Source organism: Thermobia domestica, chromosome 2, assembly GCF_964235325.1.
Source record: "Thermobia domestica chromosome 2, izTheDome1.hap1.1, whole genome shotgun sequence".
Taxonomy (NCBI): Eukaryota; Metazoa; Arthropoda; class Insecta; order Zygentoma; family Lepismatidae; genus Thermobia; species Thermobia domestica.
This window is the reverse complement of record NC_137455.1, coordinates 358,103,271-358,126,408: the sequence shown is the minus strand read 5'-3', so window position 1 is coordinate 358,126,408 and position 23,138 is coordinate 358,103,271. Positions and strand designations below refer to the sequence as shown.

General features: G+C 36.8%; 1 protein-coding gene across 3 annotated transcripts in view; it reads right to left on the bottom strand.

Annotated features, from left to right (window-relative positions):
- Positions 1-23,138, bottom strand: part of LOC145679883 (uncharacterized) — a 140,724-nt gene that overhangs the window by 66,467 nt on the left and 51,119 nt on the right. For all 3 annotated transcript variants that reach the window (XM_081750393.1, XM_081750395.1, XM_081750394.1), the window contains exon 6: positions 2,268-2,363. In XM_081750393.1, the coding sequence (XP_081606519.1) occupies positions 2,268-2,363 (96 nt within the window). The remainder of the gene's footprint in view (positions 1-2,267; positions 2,364-23,138) is intronic.

The window sequence follows — 23,138 nt, the reverse complement described above, 5'->3', positions numbered from 1 at the left end:
CTGATGGACTACATTTCTCTAAAGTTGTACCCTTCTGGCAGTGAAGGAGAGTTTAATAACTTTAGTTATAAAATCATATAAAGGACATTAGAGCTTTGAAGCTATAATCATAAAGTGAGTTGACAATATTAGATAGTAGTTAGTACGTTGGACTAAACAACACGTGGAATATGGAAATGAACAGACGAGCTTATCTTTAAATCGTGGAGTAGCTTCGGGCCTTCAAGAAGGCTGATCGTTCTCCATGTATTTAATGTAGTGCAGTAGTGTTCAACGTTTATATTTTATACATAAATGTTTTAGTAAAATGTGCTAAAGCGAGAATTGTAATTTTAAAAAGTAAACATAAATCGTTTCCTAAGTTATTCATCAACTACATGGTATTAAACAGTTATGGTAATCCAACCACCAGTCTTTTAGCCCCTTGAAGAGCTAATATAATGATCGTGGCAAGAAGTGGAATTCGTCACAGTCTTGAAAATTCATCAGTTCTTCCCACACTAGTGGTACACTGATTAACACTCCATCCTACTTATGAAGCGAATATCAGTAGGTTTAAGTAATATCAATTCGAAGTGTCATAGTACCAGTGAAATGGCTTAATAATAGCAAAGCAAAATTATTTTAATCATTTATACATCATTATATCGTGCTTAATGTTTGATAGTATTCATGTGTTCTATTTCCATATATCATTTTCTGGAAATAATTCATTATCCAGGTAAGATATCCAAATTGATTTTACATGTTTATTGGCATTTAATTCACCCTCTTTATCGTTGTACTTATAGCATTTACCAGTTTGCAGAGAAGAAATTTCAGCCTCTCCATATTTAACATTTGCATCTGCAGTCTTTTCCTCTGTATTATCAGTATTGAAAATGCCCAACATTTCCACCATTCAGTGTACCCTTTGTGTGTTTTTCTTTTATTTTAGGTTCCCGAAGTTCCCGAAGTGAGATTATCTTTACCAATGGAGACACCTTGACCAATAATATTATCCTTCCAATGATTGGCGTCGAAACAGGGACAAATTCGAACATCACGTACTGTTAGTGTCTAAAATATAAAATAATTTAACTTTGTAAGATAACATTTTTTTAAAACCAAACAGTGATTTGAAAAATATCCACTTTTGGATCAGAATATTATAAAAGTATTCATTTTGTTTTATGATTAATTCTAGGTAGCAATTACGTTTCCACGTTGTGTATTAATACACTAATTAAATATTTTAAAATGACTGCTACAGACGTAGATTTATGTTATTTACTGGTAAGATAATTACTACCTAGTAATTGGTACCTATCAAGGGTGACTTACTGGTAAGGTGGCAGTATTATAAAGACATTTTTGGTAAGGGCAAAGGTAAACTGACATTGTTTGACACAGGGTCAAGGTACGCGTCGCCATGAGATCACGTGAATTACGGAAGGCACGAGTAGAAATTATGAATATGACTTCGCAACTTGTAATCAAATTTATTTACATTACGATATCCTTCCACAACAAACATCGTTAAGATTTTCCTTGTACCTTATGACGTAATTTTTGGCTTTCTTCAGAAAAGCTTGTCCTTGGGAATTTTGAAGTGTTTTGGTGATTGGCATGCGGAAAGAAACAAGACGGCGAAAGAAATTTTCTTGTACCTTATGACGTAAATTTTGGTTCTTTTTCGACTTTTGAATCTCGTCTTCTGGGGCTAAAAACCCGCAAAAATCTTGTCTTATGAACCAGTTTTTAGTATAGGGCACCCTTCCACATCAAGCCCCGTTAGGTTTTTTCTTCTACCTGATGACCAACAATTCAGAGGCTCACTGTAGCCAAAAGTCTCCGGTTTTGTGTAAAGACAAAGTTCTTCTTACATTTCCGACCGACGAGTTCCAGAGTAGGGGTGAAAATAATTTTACCTTATGACGAAGTTTTATGTGCTAACTACCTGCCCATTGTGACCAATGTGCAGTATATCCATTCTAACTTCATGTTCATAACAGTTTCATAGGAGATTTAATTTTATGGCTATCTCTATATTTGCTACTTGATGGTGATGTTCCACCTTGGATATTGACTACACCAGTGAGTAGAGGTTGTTTTAACAAAAGTTACCATAGGGAAATTTCAGATAAAGTAATGATTGTACTTAGTAACAAGTGGGTTGTGAAAGTTTAACATCTGGTATGCTTTAAAGGAAATAGGAATTATCAGTATTATCAAATAAAATATTTCTGTATTATCTGAAAACAGTGATTTGATCAAACAAGGCTTACCATGAACATTTCCATACGGGTGGAGCATCGTATTTGACAATCCATTTTCGGTGACAACTTCTTGTCTCATGGGAGGTCCAAATCCGTGCTCTTCATCTGGAAGATATAAACTTTTTAATGATAATGAAAACTACCAATGTTCACGAAGCGTGTGCACATTTAACATTTGTTTCATGAGTGCTATTGACTATTTTTAGGAATTGCAATATCACACATTAATTTCCTGGTAAATCACGAGTAAAGTTACGATTAAAATAAAATATAGGAATAAATTTGTGTGGAAATCTACTCCCGTAATATTCCAGAAACCTACTTACAACTTTTGTATGGAAAGCAGAGTCATCATGGCGAATTTTTGGTAGAATTTCCAAATTTTCAAAGAGCATCTAGATCAATCTAGAGCACGTGAATTTATGATGCAATATCGGAGTTCATGGATGATCTGACGGTTTTATAGCAACTTCCTTCCTACTGTATTCATTCCACGAACACTTTTTATAAATTGTCTACAGGCATTTATAAATTCCTCACCTCTGATGCGAGGATTCTTTTGTTTAGTACCTGGCCACGAGAGCTTGTGGTGGTTACTATTGTGCTATGTTCATCACATCATTTTTTAGCATTAGTTTTATTATTATGGGAGGTTAAATACAGTTCTTGTGATTAAAAATGCGCATACACAGGACGTATAAAAGATAAAATCGTCGAAGAAGACAAAAATAAGCCTCGTAGCACAAGTAGCAAATTATTAAAATTATCGTTCTGTATGTCGCAGAACAATACGGAGACAGTAGGGCAGAACTGGCAATGATCGGTAGACTATACCTCCGCCTCCGGTGGTCAGAAATAGAAGTATTCACAGAATGAGGTATATATTCATTACTATTTCTCTTGATAAATGAAAATGGTGTGAGAGAAGTTTATTTATAAATTCCGACTTAAATGATGTCTTTTTATCGGTCAAGAATATTTTTTCCTAACAGTTTATGTCAACGCAACCGCAATTTTTCTGATGACTGGTACGCAGTGTTGCCACAATCCTCGCTCTGGAATGGGCTGAAAAATAGTACCAAATTGAAACAAAAAGGGCTGAATTCATTGTTTTATATCAGTGTAATACATGATTCTTTAACACGAAACTAAAAGAGGTAAAGTTCTAGAACACTCCCTCCTCTCCCAAGTCCAAATCAAGAAAGTGCTCTTTTTAAAAATTATTTTTAAAAACATCCAAATAGCAGGACCCAGTGGCGTAACAATGGCCTTTGGCGCTCCTAAGCAAAATATCTAGTGGCGCCCCCTCACCCATTTAATAGACCAATGTATGACCATCTGTAACTTACGCGTATGCGCCACATCCCACATTTGACTAGTTTTGGGCAGTGTTGCCAATATGAGATTTTTCTTTCCGCTAAAACAGGGCTAAAATTTTGCTAACTGCAAAAAGAAAAAAAAAAGTCTCACGTATACAAAAATACTGTAAGTAATATTGCAATCGATATTTAAGATCAGCTCTCCAATAATGTTGAGATTACAGCCTAAATAGGTTAGTATCGTTCTTATCCATTTAACACTACATCTCAGTCAACATCAGGAGCGGACGAAGGCAAAATTTTCACCCTGCCAATGAGTCTTTGCCCTCCCCCCCACCTAGTCCTAGCCTACATTTTACATTTTATTACAGTGATGTTAGAAAATATGTTTGTAAATTTATTTTGGGGTGCTCGTTTGGGCGCCCCTGACGTTAGCGTCCCGAGCAGTTGCCCGGTTTGCCCAACCTTTGGTGCTTGGAGAATTTATCGTTATTGTTGAAAGCCTGTTGCGTAGGGAAATTTTATTTATAGTTAGTAAGCTCAGTACATGTAATATAGGATTGGTATCATATTAATACGGTAATGATTAACTACCAGGAGGATTAATTTTTTAATCATACAGTGCTATAACCTCGACGAGTTTACAGTAATGCCAATAATTTGACACACAAATGTAATAAACTGCGAGAGAGGGGGAAGGAATTTTTATTCCTGCATGTTTGAAAGTGAAGACCACGAAAACTCGATGCTCCATTTATATAATTTGTTTCTTTTTTATTAAAAACCTGGGATCCCCTCTAATATACCGAAACGTCCTGCGCCCGTAGGCAATGCCTACCCTGCCTACCCTATTGTTACGCCGCTGGGAGGATCCCAAACAACCGTGGAAGTGGATGAAACTTTGCTCGCACGTAGGAAGTATAACACAGGCCGCAAATTAAAAGAGAAAACAGTTATCATCTTCGGGATGTATTTCAAGAAAACCAAACGCGCCTCTATTTCAAAGTGACCATTAAACCAAAACGGTATTATGGCCATATATGAAAATATATATATATAAAACAAGAAACAAATCAATAATCTCCGAGTTCGCTCCTCATGACATCACACAGTATGAGTAACGTGAGATGTAGGAAAAGTCTTACTGACACTTTTGAAAATGTGACAAGTATTTGTTAAATGGTGCTGAATTGGGTAGAATTGTACCAACTTTTTCACAACAGGGGCCGAAAATGCCAGCGTGGTACCAACGTGCTGATCAATGACAAAAAGGGCTGAATTTGGTACAATTGTACCAAGTGTGACAACAGTTCTGGTACGTAATGACGACCTCAGTCTGCGCAAAATTCTAATTTAACTTTGCATATTTTATTAAAATAACAATTATAGTGGTTCCTTTTGATTTAGACTTGACGATACATAGTACGAAATATACAATAATGTTCTCAATGAACTCACTAGATAGCAGCAAGGATTTCTCTTGTTGAGAACTAGACGATTTGATAATAACTTAAAGGTTTAACATTAATTTATAAAGTTACAAATATTCTTACAAACTTTGATCTAGAAAATAGAAGTTGACTGATAATAATAGTACTTTTTAAAAGAAAATTAGACTCAGGCTCCTCAAAAAATATATAGTTCGATAAAAAGAAATCAATACCCATTTCGTATATTACTAGATTCCACTTGACTAAATAGCGCGTAACCCTCTAACAGGATGCCAACGGAAATAACTAGTCTCTTAAAAATTTTCATTCAGAGATAACGACACTGTCAAATTATACCGATATTTCGTTCCAACACTTTATTACCTTGTATACGTCCAACTAAATCCTGGAACTTTCGATCTGAAATTATTCTTCAGTTACCACATATCCAATCTTACTATTCGTATTTATAAATCATTTCGAAAGTAAGAGTTCTGTCTCCTTCCTTTCCATTAGTTCTAGAATCGCTCAAGGAACAGAAGATAACCTTATCTTATCTTTAGCATAACTTTGTGGTGCATCTTATGGTTAGATCATATAATTTTTGTTCATTATTGGGACATATTCATTTCTTCATAAAGATCTCAATCGTGGTTAAGCGGTTTAGTCTGGTCTCTTAACAACAAAAATGGCTCGGATCGTGACAGACCGGACACAAGTATCAAACTTGGCAGACTGAAAGTATTTCGGTATTCAATTCGTTTTAGGGTCGGGTGCCAAAATTTTCTGGCCGCCATTTTGAAATATGCCGTCATATTGGATTTTATGTAATGTTCTCTTAAAAGATCATTATCTCGGTAACTAATGGTCCGATTTTGATGATTCTTTTTCTAAATTATAAGTTAAGCCCGAATGTAATCGATTATAACAGTAATGAAGACAAGGAAATATGATAAAAACGAGAAAAATAGAAATATTTAAGATTTTATGAAACATATTTACATATAAATGAATTTTTCTCCAAAATGGTCCATTTTATGAAATCAAGTACCCTATAACATTTGAAAGAGCGTATAAAGAGCTTCAATTTGATGTATAATACGTTAAAATGCGATGAAAAATAACTGAAATATAGTTAAATTAAGAAATCAGTACAATAGAATACAAGGAGTGTGCAGAGAGTCAACTAGACGAAACTTGGTGTTATGTGATAATAAGCATGCTCGGAACCTGGCAAATTAATATTTTTTCTCCACTTTTCTGAATTGTTATTCAAATCAATATTATTTACATTATTACTATTGTTATTAAATGATCATTATACTGTTCATATAAATTATATTGTGGCAGTACCCGAATTTAATCAGAATTTCATGTATAATAATTTTATTTTATTGATCAATTTTTATTTATTTTATGGATATCGGGTTTTATGAAATCATGAGGTGAAGGTAAACAACTATTAAGAATCGAGATTAACGCAAGCTGATAGACTTGTATTATTTAATTGTCAGCAAGATCTAGTAAACAAAAATGCACAATGGAGAGTCTGCGAATGCAGGAAGACAATGTATGTAATGCGTTAACTCCTACATAAATGACATTCTGTAAATCATGAAGCGTAATTGTAATATGTTTGTGAACATTTCACACATTCACGGATATGAGGAAATTGCCTAGAATCGGGAAATCGGAGTGTGTCGAGTGTTGCAGGTTTTGAGTCTTGACACGAGGAAAGAATTTGTTTTTCCAAATGAAAGGAGGTCACACGTGCCTAGCAGCAGACGACGCCGGAGAATTCCAGAACTGAGGAGTTGAACAAAACCAAGAGACAGGAGGTCTTCTGGATAGAGAACCGTGAGTTCTATTGGATGGAGAACCGAGGATTCTAGAGATAGAGAATCGATTGCTCTTTAGAGAAGTCATCGCGATCTTGATGGAAGCTTCAGCTCTTACAGAAGCTCCAGTCTTTTATTAAAGAAGTTCTACGATTTATCTAAGTAGTTTGAGTTTTCGATATTCACCGTATGAGTTTAACCACGACATCGAAGGAAGACTAACTGCCATCGTTAGTTTAATCAGAGCATTGGGAGCGAGAGCAGATTCAATGCTAAGCAGCGACGCCTGTCCATAGTCCATAGAAGTATCAACTTGGCGATACTGGAATCAACTCGTCAACACCGAGGTCATCAGCGAACATCGTTTGGAAGAGAACCAAAAGGTATGTGTTTCTCCTATTCAGGATTCAATCGCTCAATGCTCGATACGCGATACTCGTCTGGCAAAGTTTCCGAATATCCGTACTAAATTCACAACATTCATACTCATTACATTTCATTGAATAAGAAATACAGTTGTTATTGAATCATTGAAATCAATGTGTTATCATTCGAACTCAATCCCCAATTGTTATGTGTTGAACTATAAACCTCTCGCATATGAATCAGAGAACTTGCCCACTCATTCTAGATGGTGAGTGGAAGGCGCTCAGCTCAATTCAATTCTGCATCCCCAAATTTAGGCACGAATTGAGCGGGTTGTCAATATTATGTAAGATACTAAAAAGCCACATCATAAATACGTGTTTGCATATATGTCAATTTTTAAATTTAACTCTTTCAAACAATAAATAGCTACTGAAAAACTGAATATTCCAAATCAAAATGCTAACAAAGTGACAAAAATTGATAACATCCAATCGCCTATTCCACAAAGAAAAAATACTTCTTAGTCACATTGCTATTCATCACAGGAGCTTCCGCAGCAGCAAAGATCTGTATATTGAACACCATTCGTTGAACATACTCACTGTTTTGAGCAAAGAGGAAGAGCTTTGCAGCCATACTTTAGCAATTTTCTTGAACTTTTAGAAACTTCTGGTTTGGCCATCCATAAGGGCTTCCACGATCCACCTTCTTTCACCCAGCCGAAGTTTTCTGGACTTGAAAATATTCAGTAGTTCAGACTTGTTTGACGACAGTAAACGTTTCTCGTGATCAATGATGATAGCCAACTACGATTTTCATGAGAAAAAGAGTTGCAGATCACCCTCACGCGGTTTGCATGACATATACAACCCACTGAACAAACTGTAATCATTTCTCAATTCATCTATCTTCTGTCCAGATGATCTCCTACCCTTCTTTAAGTTTTCTCAAAAAAAAAAAAAAAAAAACTATTCCTTTTTATGGGAGACTAAATTGACTTGTTTTGTTTTACAAACGCCGAGTCAACAAAATCTTCATATTGGTTTTTACCAATCACTGATGCCTGCAACAGATTTTGAAGATCCTGTAAGGCATATGCATGTGATGATAGATTCATTACCTGTTACGTATCTAAAATAGGATTTCCTGCGGCAGAAATTGTGTCATGCAATGTTTGACAAAGATTCTTAAATCTTACATCACTTCCAACATAATTTTCGTTAATTATTTCCTCAATGTGTCGAACGGCATGAAACAAAACTTTTGGTTAGTCTTTGGAAACACTCAGTTCTTTTTAAATTCTGCCGTTCCTTTATTATACTCTTTATGTCCCTGAGATGCACAGATAGAGGCAGAAGACGCTCCAACACTGTTACATGTAATAGGAAGTTACTTTGTCGGTGAGCTCTAACAAATATCAAAATTAGAAGTGCCAATTCCAGTACAAGATCCCAATATGAAAACATAGATCTTTTCTATATCATTCCTTCCCGCCACCGTCGGAATTCTTGTTTACAGTTTCTGGACTCTTGTTCTGTATGAAACTCTGCCATTTGAAGAAAGCCTAGAACTACAGCTGGTTTCTGCTGTGCTCTTCTGGTTCTGGTTAGGTGTGAGCAGTCCAGGAATGAATCAGCTGACTCTGAACCTGCTACTCCGGTCTCAGCTAAGGACGATGTCCATCCAGTACCATTTAGTATGTGGTCTAACACTCTTCAAAGGGCCATTTCTATGTGTAGTCCACCAAACATAACGATAGAACTTCTCCACAGTATGAATCGGACCATCTCCACTTTATGTATTTTGCTATTGCAAAGAGAGGTTGGTCAAGGAAAATAACCTGTACTTGATTATGATTACATCGATCAATAATTTTCTTTATGATAGTCATATCATGCTTCACCATTGAAAGAGACGTCGCTTTTCAGTAAAAATTGGCAACATGATATTGGTACCTTTAGTAGAACGTACACTTCCTGATTGAGTCAAATTATACTCTGCTCACAAGCATTTATTTTCACCTAGAGAATTCATTTCAGAGAATTTTTTTCAATCCACTGCCTCTCTGTCTAAAGTGCTTCTTCGAGCCCTGACCGTATTGGTTCTTGAACAGTAATAGGAACTTGCAGTTTGTCAAAATCACATGATGATACTGATGACACAATTGCATAAATATCTGGTAATAAGTAATCTTCTGCTGATGAAGAAACTTCAATTCGCATTGGGGGTAAACCAGGATTGGAATCGGAAGGCAATTGGAATACGCTAATACTTGTTCCATGGAAAGATCCTGTCGAAGTAGTTGATGATGTGTTGTGGTCTAAATTGTCCAATGTACCGATGGTGTACACATTAGTCATTAATGGAAAGGGGCAGACAAGATCCTCTAATTTGTAACGTCTGCATGTCACTGCTGCTATCTGATCTCACTAGTTAACAAATTTAAACTTTTTGTTTGTTACATGAGAAAAATCACCTGATCTTAAAGGAACGTTTGCGCTGAATTCGAATATGCACTCGGTTTCTCTCCATCACGTACAGTTTTCCCGTAACAGAGGGATTTTCGAGAAATTCCCTCAAAAATTTCCCTTTTTCAGATATTTTATTCCCCTAGCTCCTGTCCCCTTACATATAGTAACATAGAAATTATACCTAAGTATACCTTGATTTATATTTAATAAACCCTAAAAGTTTCGTAAAAATCACTTTGTTCTTTCTAGAGAAATAAATATATTTGTATGTATACTGTGTGCACTGTTTATTGCACCTGATAGTAATGCTTTCAGATCTCCTGAGTTGGGGTAAAAACGATTTGCTTTATTACTACAAACACAGACATAAAAATGAATATTTACAATAGTCAACAACACACTTGTATTGCTCTCTGTAAATTAGAAACGTGTATAAAAATAGAATGTACTTCCAACGTATATATTTTTTTAAACGTACAGTATATACAATTCTCCAAGTTTTTTCGTTTTGTTCATGAAATGGTTATCAATATTTGTTATCAAATGTAACAGAATGCAAAAGAAAGAAAGAATGGAATACAGACTCATTGTTGACAACAATGAACTAATGCAGTCTGAATTTTCCACTACGGTATCGTTTCCCCCCTCCCCCCGCGCATTTCTTTCTTTCTTGTGTTCTTGACGCCTGGTGAGGGAGTTTTGTACATTTTTATATTGACGTGTGGTTTAACACTATTTCACTTTCAAAGTTGTCTTTGCTGCTAAGAGTGCTTTCATGTTTGATCTTAACGGCACTATACCCAACTAAGACCAGAAGTTTAGTTTGTGATCAGTACAATGGCGTCAAGAGGACGGCGTTCGTGTGTTAACTCACCAAATAGTTTTTGTTATGTGTGTGGCCAGTTTGTAGTTAAAGGACAGTGTAGATCCATTACGCCATCGGTGAAACTAGCATATTATATATATTTCGGATGTCGTGTGGGAGACCAGGACAAAACTTGGGCACCCAACATAATTTGTACGTCGTGCTACGTCACTTTACTTGCATGGGCCAAAGGGAAACGGAGGTTCATGAAATTTGCTGTACCAATGGTGTGGAGAGAACCCACCAACCATCTGGATGATTGTTATTTTTGTCTCACAGTAGTTAAGGGACATTCTAAAAAAAGTAAATACGCAATAAGTTATCCCAACGTTAAATCCGCAATTAGACCTATTCCGCACGGGGATGAACTTCCACTTCCCGAGCCCCCTACCAACTGGGAAGAGATATGGCCAAAAGACTCTGATGATGATCATGACCTTGATGAACCATCGACATCAACATGTACATCCAAGGATCCAACGTTCATCCCTGACTGTGTTCGCGAGCCACATTTCATCCGGCAATGTGAACTTAATGACCTAGTCCGTGATTTGCACCTGACAAAACAAGAGGCGGAACTTCTGGGATCAAGGCTCCAGCAGTGGAACTTATTGGATGCAGAAACGAACATATCAGTGTACAGGAAAAGGCATGTTCAATTTTCAAGCTATTTCTCAATGCAAGATAATGTGTGCGTATGTACGGATATAAATGGGTTGATGGCGGAGCTAGGAATTCCTTACGTTCCAGAAGAATGGAGGTTATTTATCGACGCATCAAAGGTCAGCCTTAAAGCTGTCCTTTTACATAATGGAAATAAAAAACCTTCTATACCACTTGCGCACTCAGTGAAGATTAAGGAATCCTATGACACCATGTCAACTTTGCTAAATCTTATAAATTACAAGGACCATTGTTGGCAAATATGTTGTGATCTCAAGGTAGTTGGTATTTTATTAGGACTGCAGTGCGGTTACACGAAGTACCAATGTTTTTTATATTTATGGGATAGCCGAGCTGATGACAAACATTATGAAGTGAAGGAATGGGAACCTAGAGTGAATTACGTACCTGGAGAATGCAACGTCAATACGCTCCTTGGTAGATCCTAATAAGATATTACTACCTCCACTTCAAATCAAGTTAGGACTTATGAAACACTTTGTCAAAGCCATGGACACATCTGGTGAAGGTTTCAAGTATTTGCGAGATAAGTTCCCTAACCTGAGTGATGCTAAGATTTCAGCGGGAGTGTTTATTGGTCCCCAAATTAGGAAATTAATGCTTGATGATAGCTTTGACAGCGAGTTAAACAGTGCTGAGCTAGCTGCCTGGACAGCATTTAAGTGTGTTGTGCGCAACTTTCTGGGCAATAACAAAGCTGAGAGTTATACAGAAATCGTACAGGACATGATACAGAAATACAAAGAGTTGGGTTGTAGGATGTCTTTAAAAATCCACTTTTTGCACTCCTACCTCAGCTTCTTTCCTGCTAACCTAGGTGCTCTCAGCGACGAACAGGGGGAAAGATTCCACCAAGATATAATGGCAATGGAGAAAAGGTACCAGGGACGATGGGATCCTTCAATGATGGGGGACTATTGTTGGGGTCTTGTTAGAGAATGCAACATTTCTTACAAAAGAAGGAAGTAGTGTACGTTTTTGTAACCCAATGGAAGTTTCATATATTGTGATAGTTTTGATTGTCTTTTCATGACCTTTTGGTACATTTGTATTATTGTTTATTGTAAATTGTCACACTTGTAAAATATATTGTATTATATTTTATATATGTGTTTGTGGTAATAAAGCAAAACGTTTTACCTCAACTTAAGAGATCTGAAAGCATTACTATAAGGTGCAATAAACAGTACACACAGTATACATACAAACATATTTATTTCTGTAGAAAGAATGAAGCGATTATTACGAAACTTGGAGGGTTTGTTAAATATGAATCAAAGTATACTTAGGTATAATTTCTATGTTAGTATATGCAAGGGGACAAGATCTTGGGGTGTAAAATAAACGAAAAGGGAAATTTGTGAGGGATTTTCCCGAAAATCCCTCTGTTACGGGAAAACTGTACGTGATGGAGAAAAACCGAGTGCATATTCGAATTCAGCGCAAAAAGTTCCTTTAAGAACAGGTATTTCCTTTTATGTAACAAAACCTTTGTTAACTAGTGTCTTCAATTAGGATATCACGATTATATGTTACAAAAATGTCTAAATTATGTAAATTACTGACAATCTTTTTCTAGCAAGTAAGAGTGTGTACCTGTAGATCAACAAACAGTGGGAGCGGTGGTTCATGAGATATGTTGTGCCTTTTTTTCGTGGTGCTAATCTTCTGTTCTTAAAATTAAAATATATTAATTGTTAGAGCAGTTTGAGAATATGTTATAGAAATTTCTTCTGTTAGATCCATACAGTAGCAATTGACCGAAATTCTTTAGATTTTCTGGAACACTTTCATCTTGACTGTTTTCTGTAAAGTATCCTGAAAATGTTTGACACTCCCAGTTTATCATGTTTCTTCTTAAAGACTTTGAACACATTGAGAAGGCAAAAATCTCCTGTTCATTTGATCGTTTAGAAATGAAATCTTCGAGTAATTTCTAGTGTCCTTTCTTTAAATACCAATAACATTTTGCCATTACTGTTTAGTACAATTAGAAATAAAATGAAAGAGGATTTTGTTCTTTAGTCTTGTTTTCTTCATTGCTTTTGATAAACCTACCGCTCTCAACTTACATAGACTGTGCAGCTCTGACAAATTGAAAATGAAATGAACATTTTCTATTTTACATTCCAAGTGATCTATGAGTTGATCAAATACACAAGACTAAAACACCATCATCTTGACTTTCGGTTTCATTTAAAGATCTGTTCTCCCTTTCCCAACTTCTGTACCTATTTTTATGCATCCATAAGCACTGTATGTGGTATGTAGCCTCCATTGCTACCAAGTCTCCTCCGGAAATATTAAGAAAGCAGAAATATATACTGTAATTATTAAGCTATTTCCTTAAGATTTTTGTCAAATGTAAGTGACAGTTTCTTCTAACCCCTTTCCCAGAATTACAAAAAATATAAACCGGTGGAATTACGTTTTCTCTACTTTCATTTCTCCTCTTACGCTTTGGTTCATTATTTTCTATTAATTTCTGTTTACTTTTTGTTTTCTATTCTTTTGAGATTTCTCTTTTTAGTTTTGAGGCAACAAACTTCAATCTGCATTGTATATGCCACTCCGCTGCATTGTCAACTAGTGTGTTTACTAATTATTTTTTTCCAATGACAAGTTTCATAGATATCTTCTAAGTTATCGAAATCTTTATAGGTCCTCAGGAATTCTGAACACGAATCGCGTAGAAAACACTTAATAAACTGCAAGGAATGACATTTTTCAATTTAAAAGGCACACTACACTGTTAAGGTGTTCACAGTTATTTAATACATTATAATAACCAATTTTATGTTTTTAAAAAAAGGAACTAGCTGTTCATGTCTACATAGAACTACTGCAATGAAAACTCCCATATCAATACTAAGTAATGATTAAACGTAGTTCTTATTAAGTAATCACGACAAGAATAAAAACTAAATAATTTAATGATAAAAAATTCTGCCAGACACCGCTAAATTTCACAAAGTTGACCGATTACGCAGTCTTCCTATCTGCGCTGGGTTTGTTTTCAAGACTTATATTTTGACTATTTCTCATCGCATTTTAACGTACAGGGTGTCCGAGAAGTCCTTCCCTGATTACAGAAATTGATAACTCAGGCTAGAAATAAGATAGAAATATGAAACTGGTGTTGAATTGTTTACAAACTATAAAAGTTTTGGTCACATCAGTACACTTCCACATGAGCACCCTTGATAGCACGTAGCACATCTAGGCGATATTCAATCTTCATCCACACATTAGCCAACATCACTGGAGGGATCGATGCAACGACTGTGGTTATTCGTTGCTGCAGGGTTTCAAGATCTGGTACACGTGTTCGGTAGACCTCATCCTTGACATAACCCCATAAAAAGAAGTCTAATGGGGTTATGTCAGGAGAGCGTGGAGGCCAAGCTGTTGGTCCATCACGACCAATCCATCGCCCAGGAAATGTCCTATCGAAATAGGCACGGACGTCCAAACCCCAATGAGGTGGTGCACCGTCTTGCTGAAAAACGACATCGGGGCGATACTGAAGCAGCTGAGGAACAGCATACAGCTGCAACATATCCAGGTACACTGCAGATGTGATGGTATCCTCAGCGAAGAAGAATGGCCCGATAATTCGACCGTGCAATAACGCGCACCAAACATTCACCTTTGGACTGCCTCTGGTGAACTCCCTGACCTCCCTGAGGGGTTCTGAACCCCAAATGCGTACATTATGGCGATTCACTACTCCACTGACAAAGAATGTCGCTTCGTCGGAAAAGGCAATTCGTCTGAGATAACCATTATCGTCCTCAATACGTGATAGCATTTCGACCGCAAATTCATATCGACGTGTACCGTCGTCGGGCAACAAGGCCTGAACGAGTTGCACTTTGTAAGCACGAAACAATAAACGTTTGTGTAAAATGTCATGGATAGAGCTTATTGGCATCTGTAATTCACGTGAGGCCCTGCGCACCGATTTCTTAGGACTTCTCAAAAAAGACTGCCGCACAGCCTCCACAGTGTCTGCTGAGATTCTTGGTCGACCAGACCTCGGAAGGTCAGCAACCGACCCTGTGTTCTTGAACTTCTCATAACAGGCTTTAATGCTCTTCACATCAGGTGGAGTCCTCCCAAATGTTGTCTGGAACTGTCTCTGCACCGTGGTTGGTGATCGTGTCTCATGGTACCACAGGACACACTGTGCCTTCTCCTGGTTGGTTGGCATGGCTTCTTGGGCTTCTTACTTACGTACCTCAAACAAAAAAAATTGAGACTTGGTAAAACAGAACAAACCTAACACAGAAAACTTTTACAGTTTGTAAACAATTCAACACCAGTTTCATATTTCTATCTTATTTCTAGCCTGAGTTATCAATTTCTGTAATCAGGGAAGGACTTCAAGGACACCCTGTATTAAACATCAAATTAAAGCTCTTTTTATGCTCTTGCAAACGTTATAGGGTACATGCTTTCATAAAATGGGCCATTTTGGAGAAAAAAACATTCATATGTAAATATGTTTCATAAAATCTTAAATATTTCTAATTTTCTCGTTTTTATTATATTTCCTTGTCTTTATAACTGTTATAATTGATTGCATTCGGGCTTAACTTATAATTTAGAAAAAGAATCATCAAAATCGGACCATTAGTTACCGAGATAATGATCTTTTAAGAGAACATTACATAAAATCCAATATGACGGCATATTTCAAAATGGCGGCCAGAAAATTTTGGCACCCGACCCTAAAACGAATTGAATACCGAAATACTTTCAGTCTGTCAAGTTTCATACTTGTGTCCGGTCTGTCACGATCCTATCCTTAACAGACCAGACTAGTTAGCGTACGCGCCTTTGGCGTGGGAGGCCCGGCGGGATCTCATGTGGTTCGGATTCTACGTTAATCAGTAAGTCCACTTCTCATATAGCCTCACAGCTGAAAGGGACGCCAAACTAAAATCCACTCAACTCAGCTCAACTTATTTCTTCATAAGAATAAACACTTGTAATTTTGTGTGATTCACACTCCATTATACACGGGTTGATTCTGTTTCTTATACATATTTGTTTCATTCAGGGCGTGAGTTACATAATACTTATTATTGACATTTCTATTATGAATGTGTTTGCATTAATAAAGATAAAATTAGTTAGATCCACCACAATTTGATGAACTCCGCAATTTATACAATGCAATTCCCCAAAGAGAGGACAATGCTCCTTAAATGGGTAGAAGACATAAAAAAAGTTTCTCACTCATCTAATGAAGACGCTCTGTTATATCTAGCTACTGTGCGAGCGAAAACCAAATGTAACAATACACATTTGCATAACTAACTAACTCTATTGCTTATAGAACCCGGAGGTTCAATGCCGCGTTCGCAAAAGCTCTGACTTCTATCCTTAGCCAACTGCATCCAGTTTCTACTTTGTATTCCTATCTCTGCGAAATCCATCTTAATATTCTCCTCTCATCTGCGCCTAGGTCTTCCTAATGGTCGTTTTCCGATGGGTCTTCCAGTCAAGACTTTGAAAGTGTTTCTACTTTCTTCCATTCTAGCTACATGACCTGCCCACCTAAGCCTCCTAGCCTTGATGACCCTAACAATATTTGTTAACCGTATAAATTATGTAGTTCCTTGTTATGAAGTTTCCGCCATTCACCATTCCCTTTCCTCTTGGATCCGAATATTCGTCACAGGATCTTGTTCTCAAATACTTTCAGTATATGTTCTTCTTTCAAAGTAAGCGACCATGTTTTGCAACCATATAGAACAACAGACATGATAATCGTTTTATATATTTTAAGCTTCAAATTCCGCGACAGAATTCGCGACAAGAAGAGATTTTGAACTAAATAATAATATGAATTCCCTGATTTTAATCGACATTTAATTTCTTCGTGAATATGATTTTCGTCTGTTAATATTGATAATATATATTTTAAAGTATAAACTATATCAAAAGTATTATTTAATATTTTAACGCATCTATAATTTGATGTATTACGGTCGCGACGCACTTCCATGTATTTAGTTTTCTCTGCATTTACTTCTAACCCCATGTCCCTGCAAGCGTTTAATAAGATCTCCGCATTTCTTTCTATTGTTCTATCATCCCCTATTAAATTTACATCACCAGCATATGCCATAACCTGGTGAATACCGTTCAACTCTAGGCCCTGGTTGCTATCTTTGATTTTCCTTATAGCGTATTCCAGGATAAAGTTGAATAATAATGGCGACAACGCATCTCCTTGTTTCAGGCCATTTTCGACATGAAAGCTCGTGGACAAAAGATTTTCTACCCGGACTTTACTTTGGGATTCATTTAAACATGCCCTAATTAATCTAATTAGCTTTTTCGGTATTCCAAGTTCTGTAAGAACGTTGTATAATGTTTCTCTCCTAACCGAGTCGTAAGCCTTTCTAAAATCAATAAATAGTTGACATACCGGGGTATTGTATTCTCACTTCTTTTCGAGTATTTGGCGAATGGTAAATGTTTGGTCGATAGTTGATCGATTTCGTCTAAATCCGCACTGATAATCTTTAATAATTTCATCTGCGTATGAAACCAGTCTTGCGAATTGAATATTTGAAAGGATTTTATAGGATGTGGACAGAAGAGAAATACCTTGATAGTTATTAAGTCAGTTTTGTCACCTTTCTTGTGAATTGGAATAATGATTGATTCTTTCCACTCTTGTGACAATTCTTTCTTGTTCCAGATAAGCAGAATGAGTTTGTGTATATTGTACCACAATTGTCCTAAAATTAACTCGCCCGGAATTTCGTCTACACCCGGAGATTTGTGTTTCTTTAATTTCTTTATAGCGGTCTCTATTTTTGTTTGGTTAGGTTCTGGAATATACGGTTCTGCGGATTCTATCTCCTTTTCTCCACGCACATTAGTTTTTGGCTGCTTGCTCAGCAAATCGTCAAAGTAGTCTTTCCAACTATTTAAGATGCTATCCGTATCAATGAGAAATGTTCCATCAGCTTTCTTTACTATATAAGCACGAGATTGATTGCCTTTCTTAAATTCGCTGATCCCCTTATACATGTCCCGAATGTTTTTATTTTCACTATTATATTCAAATTCCTTAATTTTAGCTTTCAAAAAATCGCGTTTCTTTGTTCTAAAAGTTTTGGAAGTTTCCCGCCTGATATCTGCGAAATTTTGTTTAGTTATTTTATTCGAATTTTGTAGCCAACGTAATTTTGCCTGTTATCTCTTCTCTGCTAGTTTAATGCATTCCTGGTCGAACCATGGTTTGCTCCTATGTATTTCCGCATTTCCCAATTTTTCTTTTGCTGAAATTTTAACATTATCTCTAATTTCAATCCAAGTGTCCTCAACACTAGTGCACTCCGAACCTTCTAAAACCGAGAATCTATTCGAAATTTCTTGCATTCCTCTCTTAACTGGCTTTCATCTTATTTCTTTAAATTAAATCTCTCCGTTTTCAGACATTGAATATTTCTTTTATTCAACGATAATCTCTCTCGTATTATCGCTGCTACCAGGTAGTGACCAGTGTCACAATCAGCCCCTCTAAACGACCGGACATCAATTATGCTAGATTGCCTTCTTCTATCTACTAAACCGTGATCAATTTGATTATGGGTTTTTCCGTCTGGTGATGTCCAAGTATTTATGAACGTCGCGATGTGGGAATTTTGTACTCTTCACGATTAGGTTTTTAGATGTTGCAAAGTTCACGAGTCTAACGCCGTTGTCATTATTTTATTTATGCAGACTTTCTTTCCCTATAATCGGTCTTAAAATATCCTCCAGTCCTACCTTCGCATTGAAATCCTCTAATAGAATTTTCATATGGTATCGCGTGAGTTGGTCAAATATCCGTTCCATTTCTTCGTAAAAACTGTCTTTTATATCGTCATCCTTATCTTCTGTTGGGGTATGTACATTTAAAACAATATCACACCACCGACCCTTAAGAGTAGTAAAAGAATGTATGTTAGTAACAAATTCAACCCGCTTAATTGCTGGTAATATTCGTTTGTGAACGAAAAACTGTTCCTAATTGGTGTTTTTATTTCCTTCCCCGTAAAAGTACGTAAAATTTCTGGAATTAACAGATTCATTTCCTTCCCACTTAACGTCCTGAACTGCTACTAGGTCCATCCTGTATTTCTCTAACTCACTCGTTACGGATTTTAACGCGCCTGCCTTATAAAGACTTCTAATATTCCATGTACCAAATCTCATGTCCATTTTCTCTTGCTGAGGTCGTGCCAAGTTATCAGTCCTCGTCCGAGGAATCTGTGAATAGTTCTGAACAAGGGTCATTTTACAGACTGAGGTCGTTAGCCTTACGCAAACCGCCAAGCTAGAGGTACCGAATTTGCATGCATAGCACAAATACAATAAATGGAGGTCTGTAGAAAGTTTTTAAATTCGAACAGTGCCGAACTTCGTCTCACAATCTTTCAAATACCTTATATCTTCGTTTGGGCTCAAGTCTACAATGGCATATCTTGGCAACGTTAACGGGCAGTCGGATCTCGGTAAACATCGCGATTACAAACACCCCTCAAATCGGCTCTCATGGCAGCCATAAATCGCAGTCGTGCAAACACCTAAACACCATGTTAGGACTTAACACCACCTTTGATTCTATTTATGCTGACTGCATCACTAGAGGGCATCGTATTCTGTCTAGGTTTCTCTTGGATGGTGAAAAAAGTAGATTCGAACAAACAACGAATTACAACCATTGTTTAACGTATTGATGCTGCAACTCTTAAGTCATAACATGGAATGAGCATCAACTTCTACCGTTAAACATCAATGCAACACCCATCAGAATCTATGTAATACTTCTTATGAAAGTTACCTTACCTGATCAAAATAGACCACAGTTCGAGATTACTTTTTGAAATGAACCCCTTATCCTAAGATACGTGAAAGTATTGAAACAGAGCAAAGCATCTTTAAGAATCAATAATCCTAATTACGCCACGCATGTCTCTAACAAGGCCGCTTATGATATTTTAGGGACGAAAGGAAATATTTATATTTTATAACTTAGGACGCACATAACTCCTTGTTCACCACGTTGTCCTTCGATACTGATGTAGGTGTAGAACATACTTTAAAGATCAGGAAATCATGACTAACTCAAGGATCAAGAACAACCAGAATCCAACCAGAATCTTGTACAAATGCTGACTGACCAATAATAATCGATTGAATATCTTCTGTTCAAGGACCCATATACATAGCGACGGCAATATAAAGACGTCAGTATCTTTGCCTGTTAAATGCAAGAAATTCCAAATATACAATTACGCCCAATACCTGTATGCAAAATATCATCACAATGAGGTTGTTGTTGTCCTGAGCATCCTACTAAGACTTCCCAGACCGACAACCATTACATTGTGATTACTACTCTGGACGTCACTGACATACAGTCATAAAGCAGAGCTAAGCCTTAACAAGATCGAGCTAAGCCTAGACTTCTCATTCCCATATGTTTTGTTACTGCACCAACTCCGCCAGCAAGTTCGTTATTTCATCTAGCTACTGTAGAAATCTAACTATTTCCTTACAAAATATTCATCCTTTTCTTTTTTCAACCATATTCTAACTCAAATCATTTACGTAGCAAAAATTTGTTTGATTTATAAATTCACGCTACTTATTCCTGACCAACAGTATACTTACAATCCAACCACCAGAAGTTTATATTTAATACGTGTAATTCTACCTACACTATTCTCCTGAGTATCATAATGAGTTAAAACTTAATTTCTCTTAACATAGGTCAATTTTGATGCACCAACTACTCTTCACGCAGCTTCTTCAGAAGGAACGAATTGCTGGATTTACTCTCCATGAAACTTACCTTCCTCCATATTCAGCATGTTACATACATGTACCAAAGTATCATTTAATGCCACGATGTTCCAACTGATCCACGTGTCTGTGGAGGCACAGATATTGATATTCACCAAGATCATCCTTATCATGCAGTTATTGTACCATCTGCATCTCACTTTCCCGAACATATATAACCACACTATTTATTATTTCTCAGCCAAAGCTTTCAATCTTGAGTTTTTGCGGTATATTGATACTAACTTATCGCGTTACATTTGCATGGATGATTTAATTTTCACAGTTGATAACAACGAGACTAAACCACTTGCTAACTTTCTTCGGATTGAACCAGCTGCTGAATTTCACGCTTTACCAAATCCTACACGTTGTGATGGTAATTATTTCAACTTGTAAAGATGGATCGTTTAGTAGTATACGTGATGTGAGAAGATTAGCAATCTTACACAACGCTAAGTAAACGAGCTGTTAGCGATAATGCGCATATAAGTGTAATCATACACATATATTATAAATGCTAATGAAAGAACATAGAATGTACACTGGAATATATTTAAATATATTTGGACTATGCATTACAATATGAAAACACTTAGAATACAGGATGATTTGTCTTTTAGCCTAAGATAATGGATACCTTTCGCTAATCACATATACTGTAAAGAAATCGCGCAATCCATTTGTATCATTACCATTCCCAGTAATGTATAAGATCAATCGTATAATATGAATTAATAGGCCCAATATATTCACGCTTGGGTTTTAGATGGTCAATTCTTATGCCCCATGACAATGGATACATGCAGTACTATACTGAACACCAACTCACAGCACCATATGCTTTCCCAGGATATATCAAAAATTATAACTACTCATGTGTAGCTATTTGACAAACATATATCAATAACCTTTATCACTGAAGGAATACTGCGTCACACTCTTATAAACACTCGTTCCTTCTTGAATTCTTGTTGAGGATCTCAATCTACTGTTGTTCTGTTTTGGGTGAGGGATTCCATTTCTTAAAATTGTCGACAGATTGGAGTCGGATATTCTTCCATGTCAACGGATCCTTCAGGATCAACACTTACTTTATTGGCGTGCACCATCTCGAACCAGAAGGGACCTTGGTATACTTGGAAGAACTAGCTAATTTTCGTTTGTGGCCAATTGCAGATATAATGGGTTCGTAAGAAGACCCAATCTCTTGCCTTCGTCTCCTTCCAAAAGACTTGTCTCTCGGTGTGGGCTTCAGTCTTTCTTTGTGGGCGTTGGGCGCGTTACTCAGAAACTTTAATATTTAGCTGTCGCATATCTGGAATTTGTGTCCTACTATAAGGGAGCCAGCAAGAGAAAGTCTCTGACAGCTTGCAGCGATGTTGAAACTACTTAAGTGCGTGCCAAGGCTTTCTTTGGTGCATCTATAGTGTCAATTTAATTAATGGTTTAAGATAGAGTTACCGTAGTTGGTAACACTAGTGCCAAAGCTGAGGCTCCAGTTTCCTTCCGCATTTGGTAAGAATCTTCAGAGGCCCTCTCTTGTTGGCCCTGCTATAGACATTTGGACAATTTTCGAGCGGTGAATATAACGGCTAAACATTTCAGGAACTATAATTTCTCTCTTGTGTCTTCAAATTTTTGCTAGCATACTGGACGATTTTGCTTCGCCGTTGTGCTCTTATTTTAGATAAGTGGCTAACGAAACATGTGAGGCGCCACTCTGGATGAAGAATTCTTTGTTTCAGTCAGGATGTGATAGCAGTTTATCTTCTTGCATTTGGTCTTTGAGGTTTGTGAATGCTTATTCACAATCTTCTTTCCAGGATCACTTACTGCCTCCTTGGTTGCGGCACTAAGCTTAAAAAGAGGTTGCGTGGTGTCTGCAAATTTTTCTATAAAACGATGTTGACATTGAATCAACCGTAGCCATGCAGCAAGGCCTTCTTAGTCTTTGGACGAGTGAAATTGATGATGCGTCTTAACGCGACCATATCTTTTGTCAGATCCTCCGTTGTCATCACATATCGCAAGAACTTACGAGTTCTT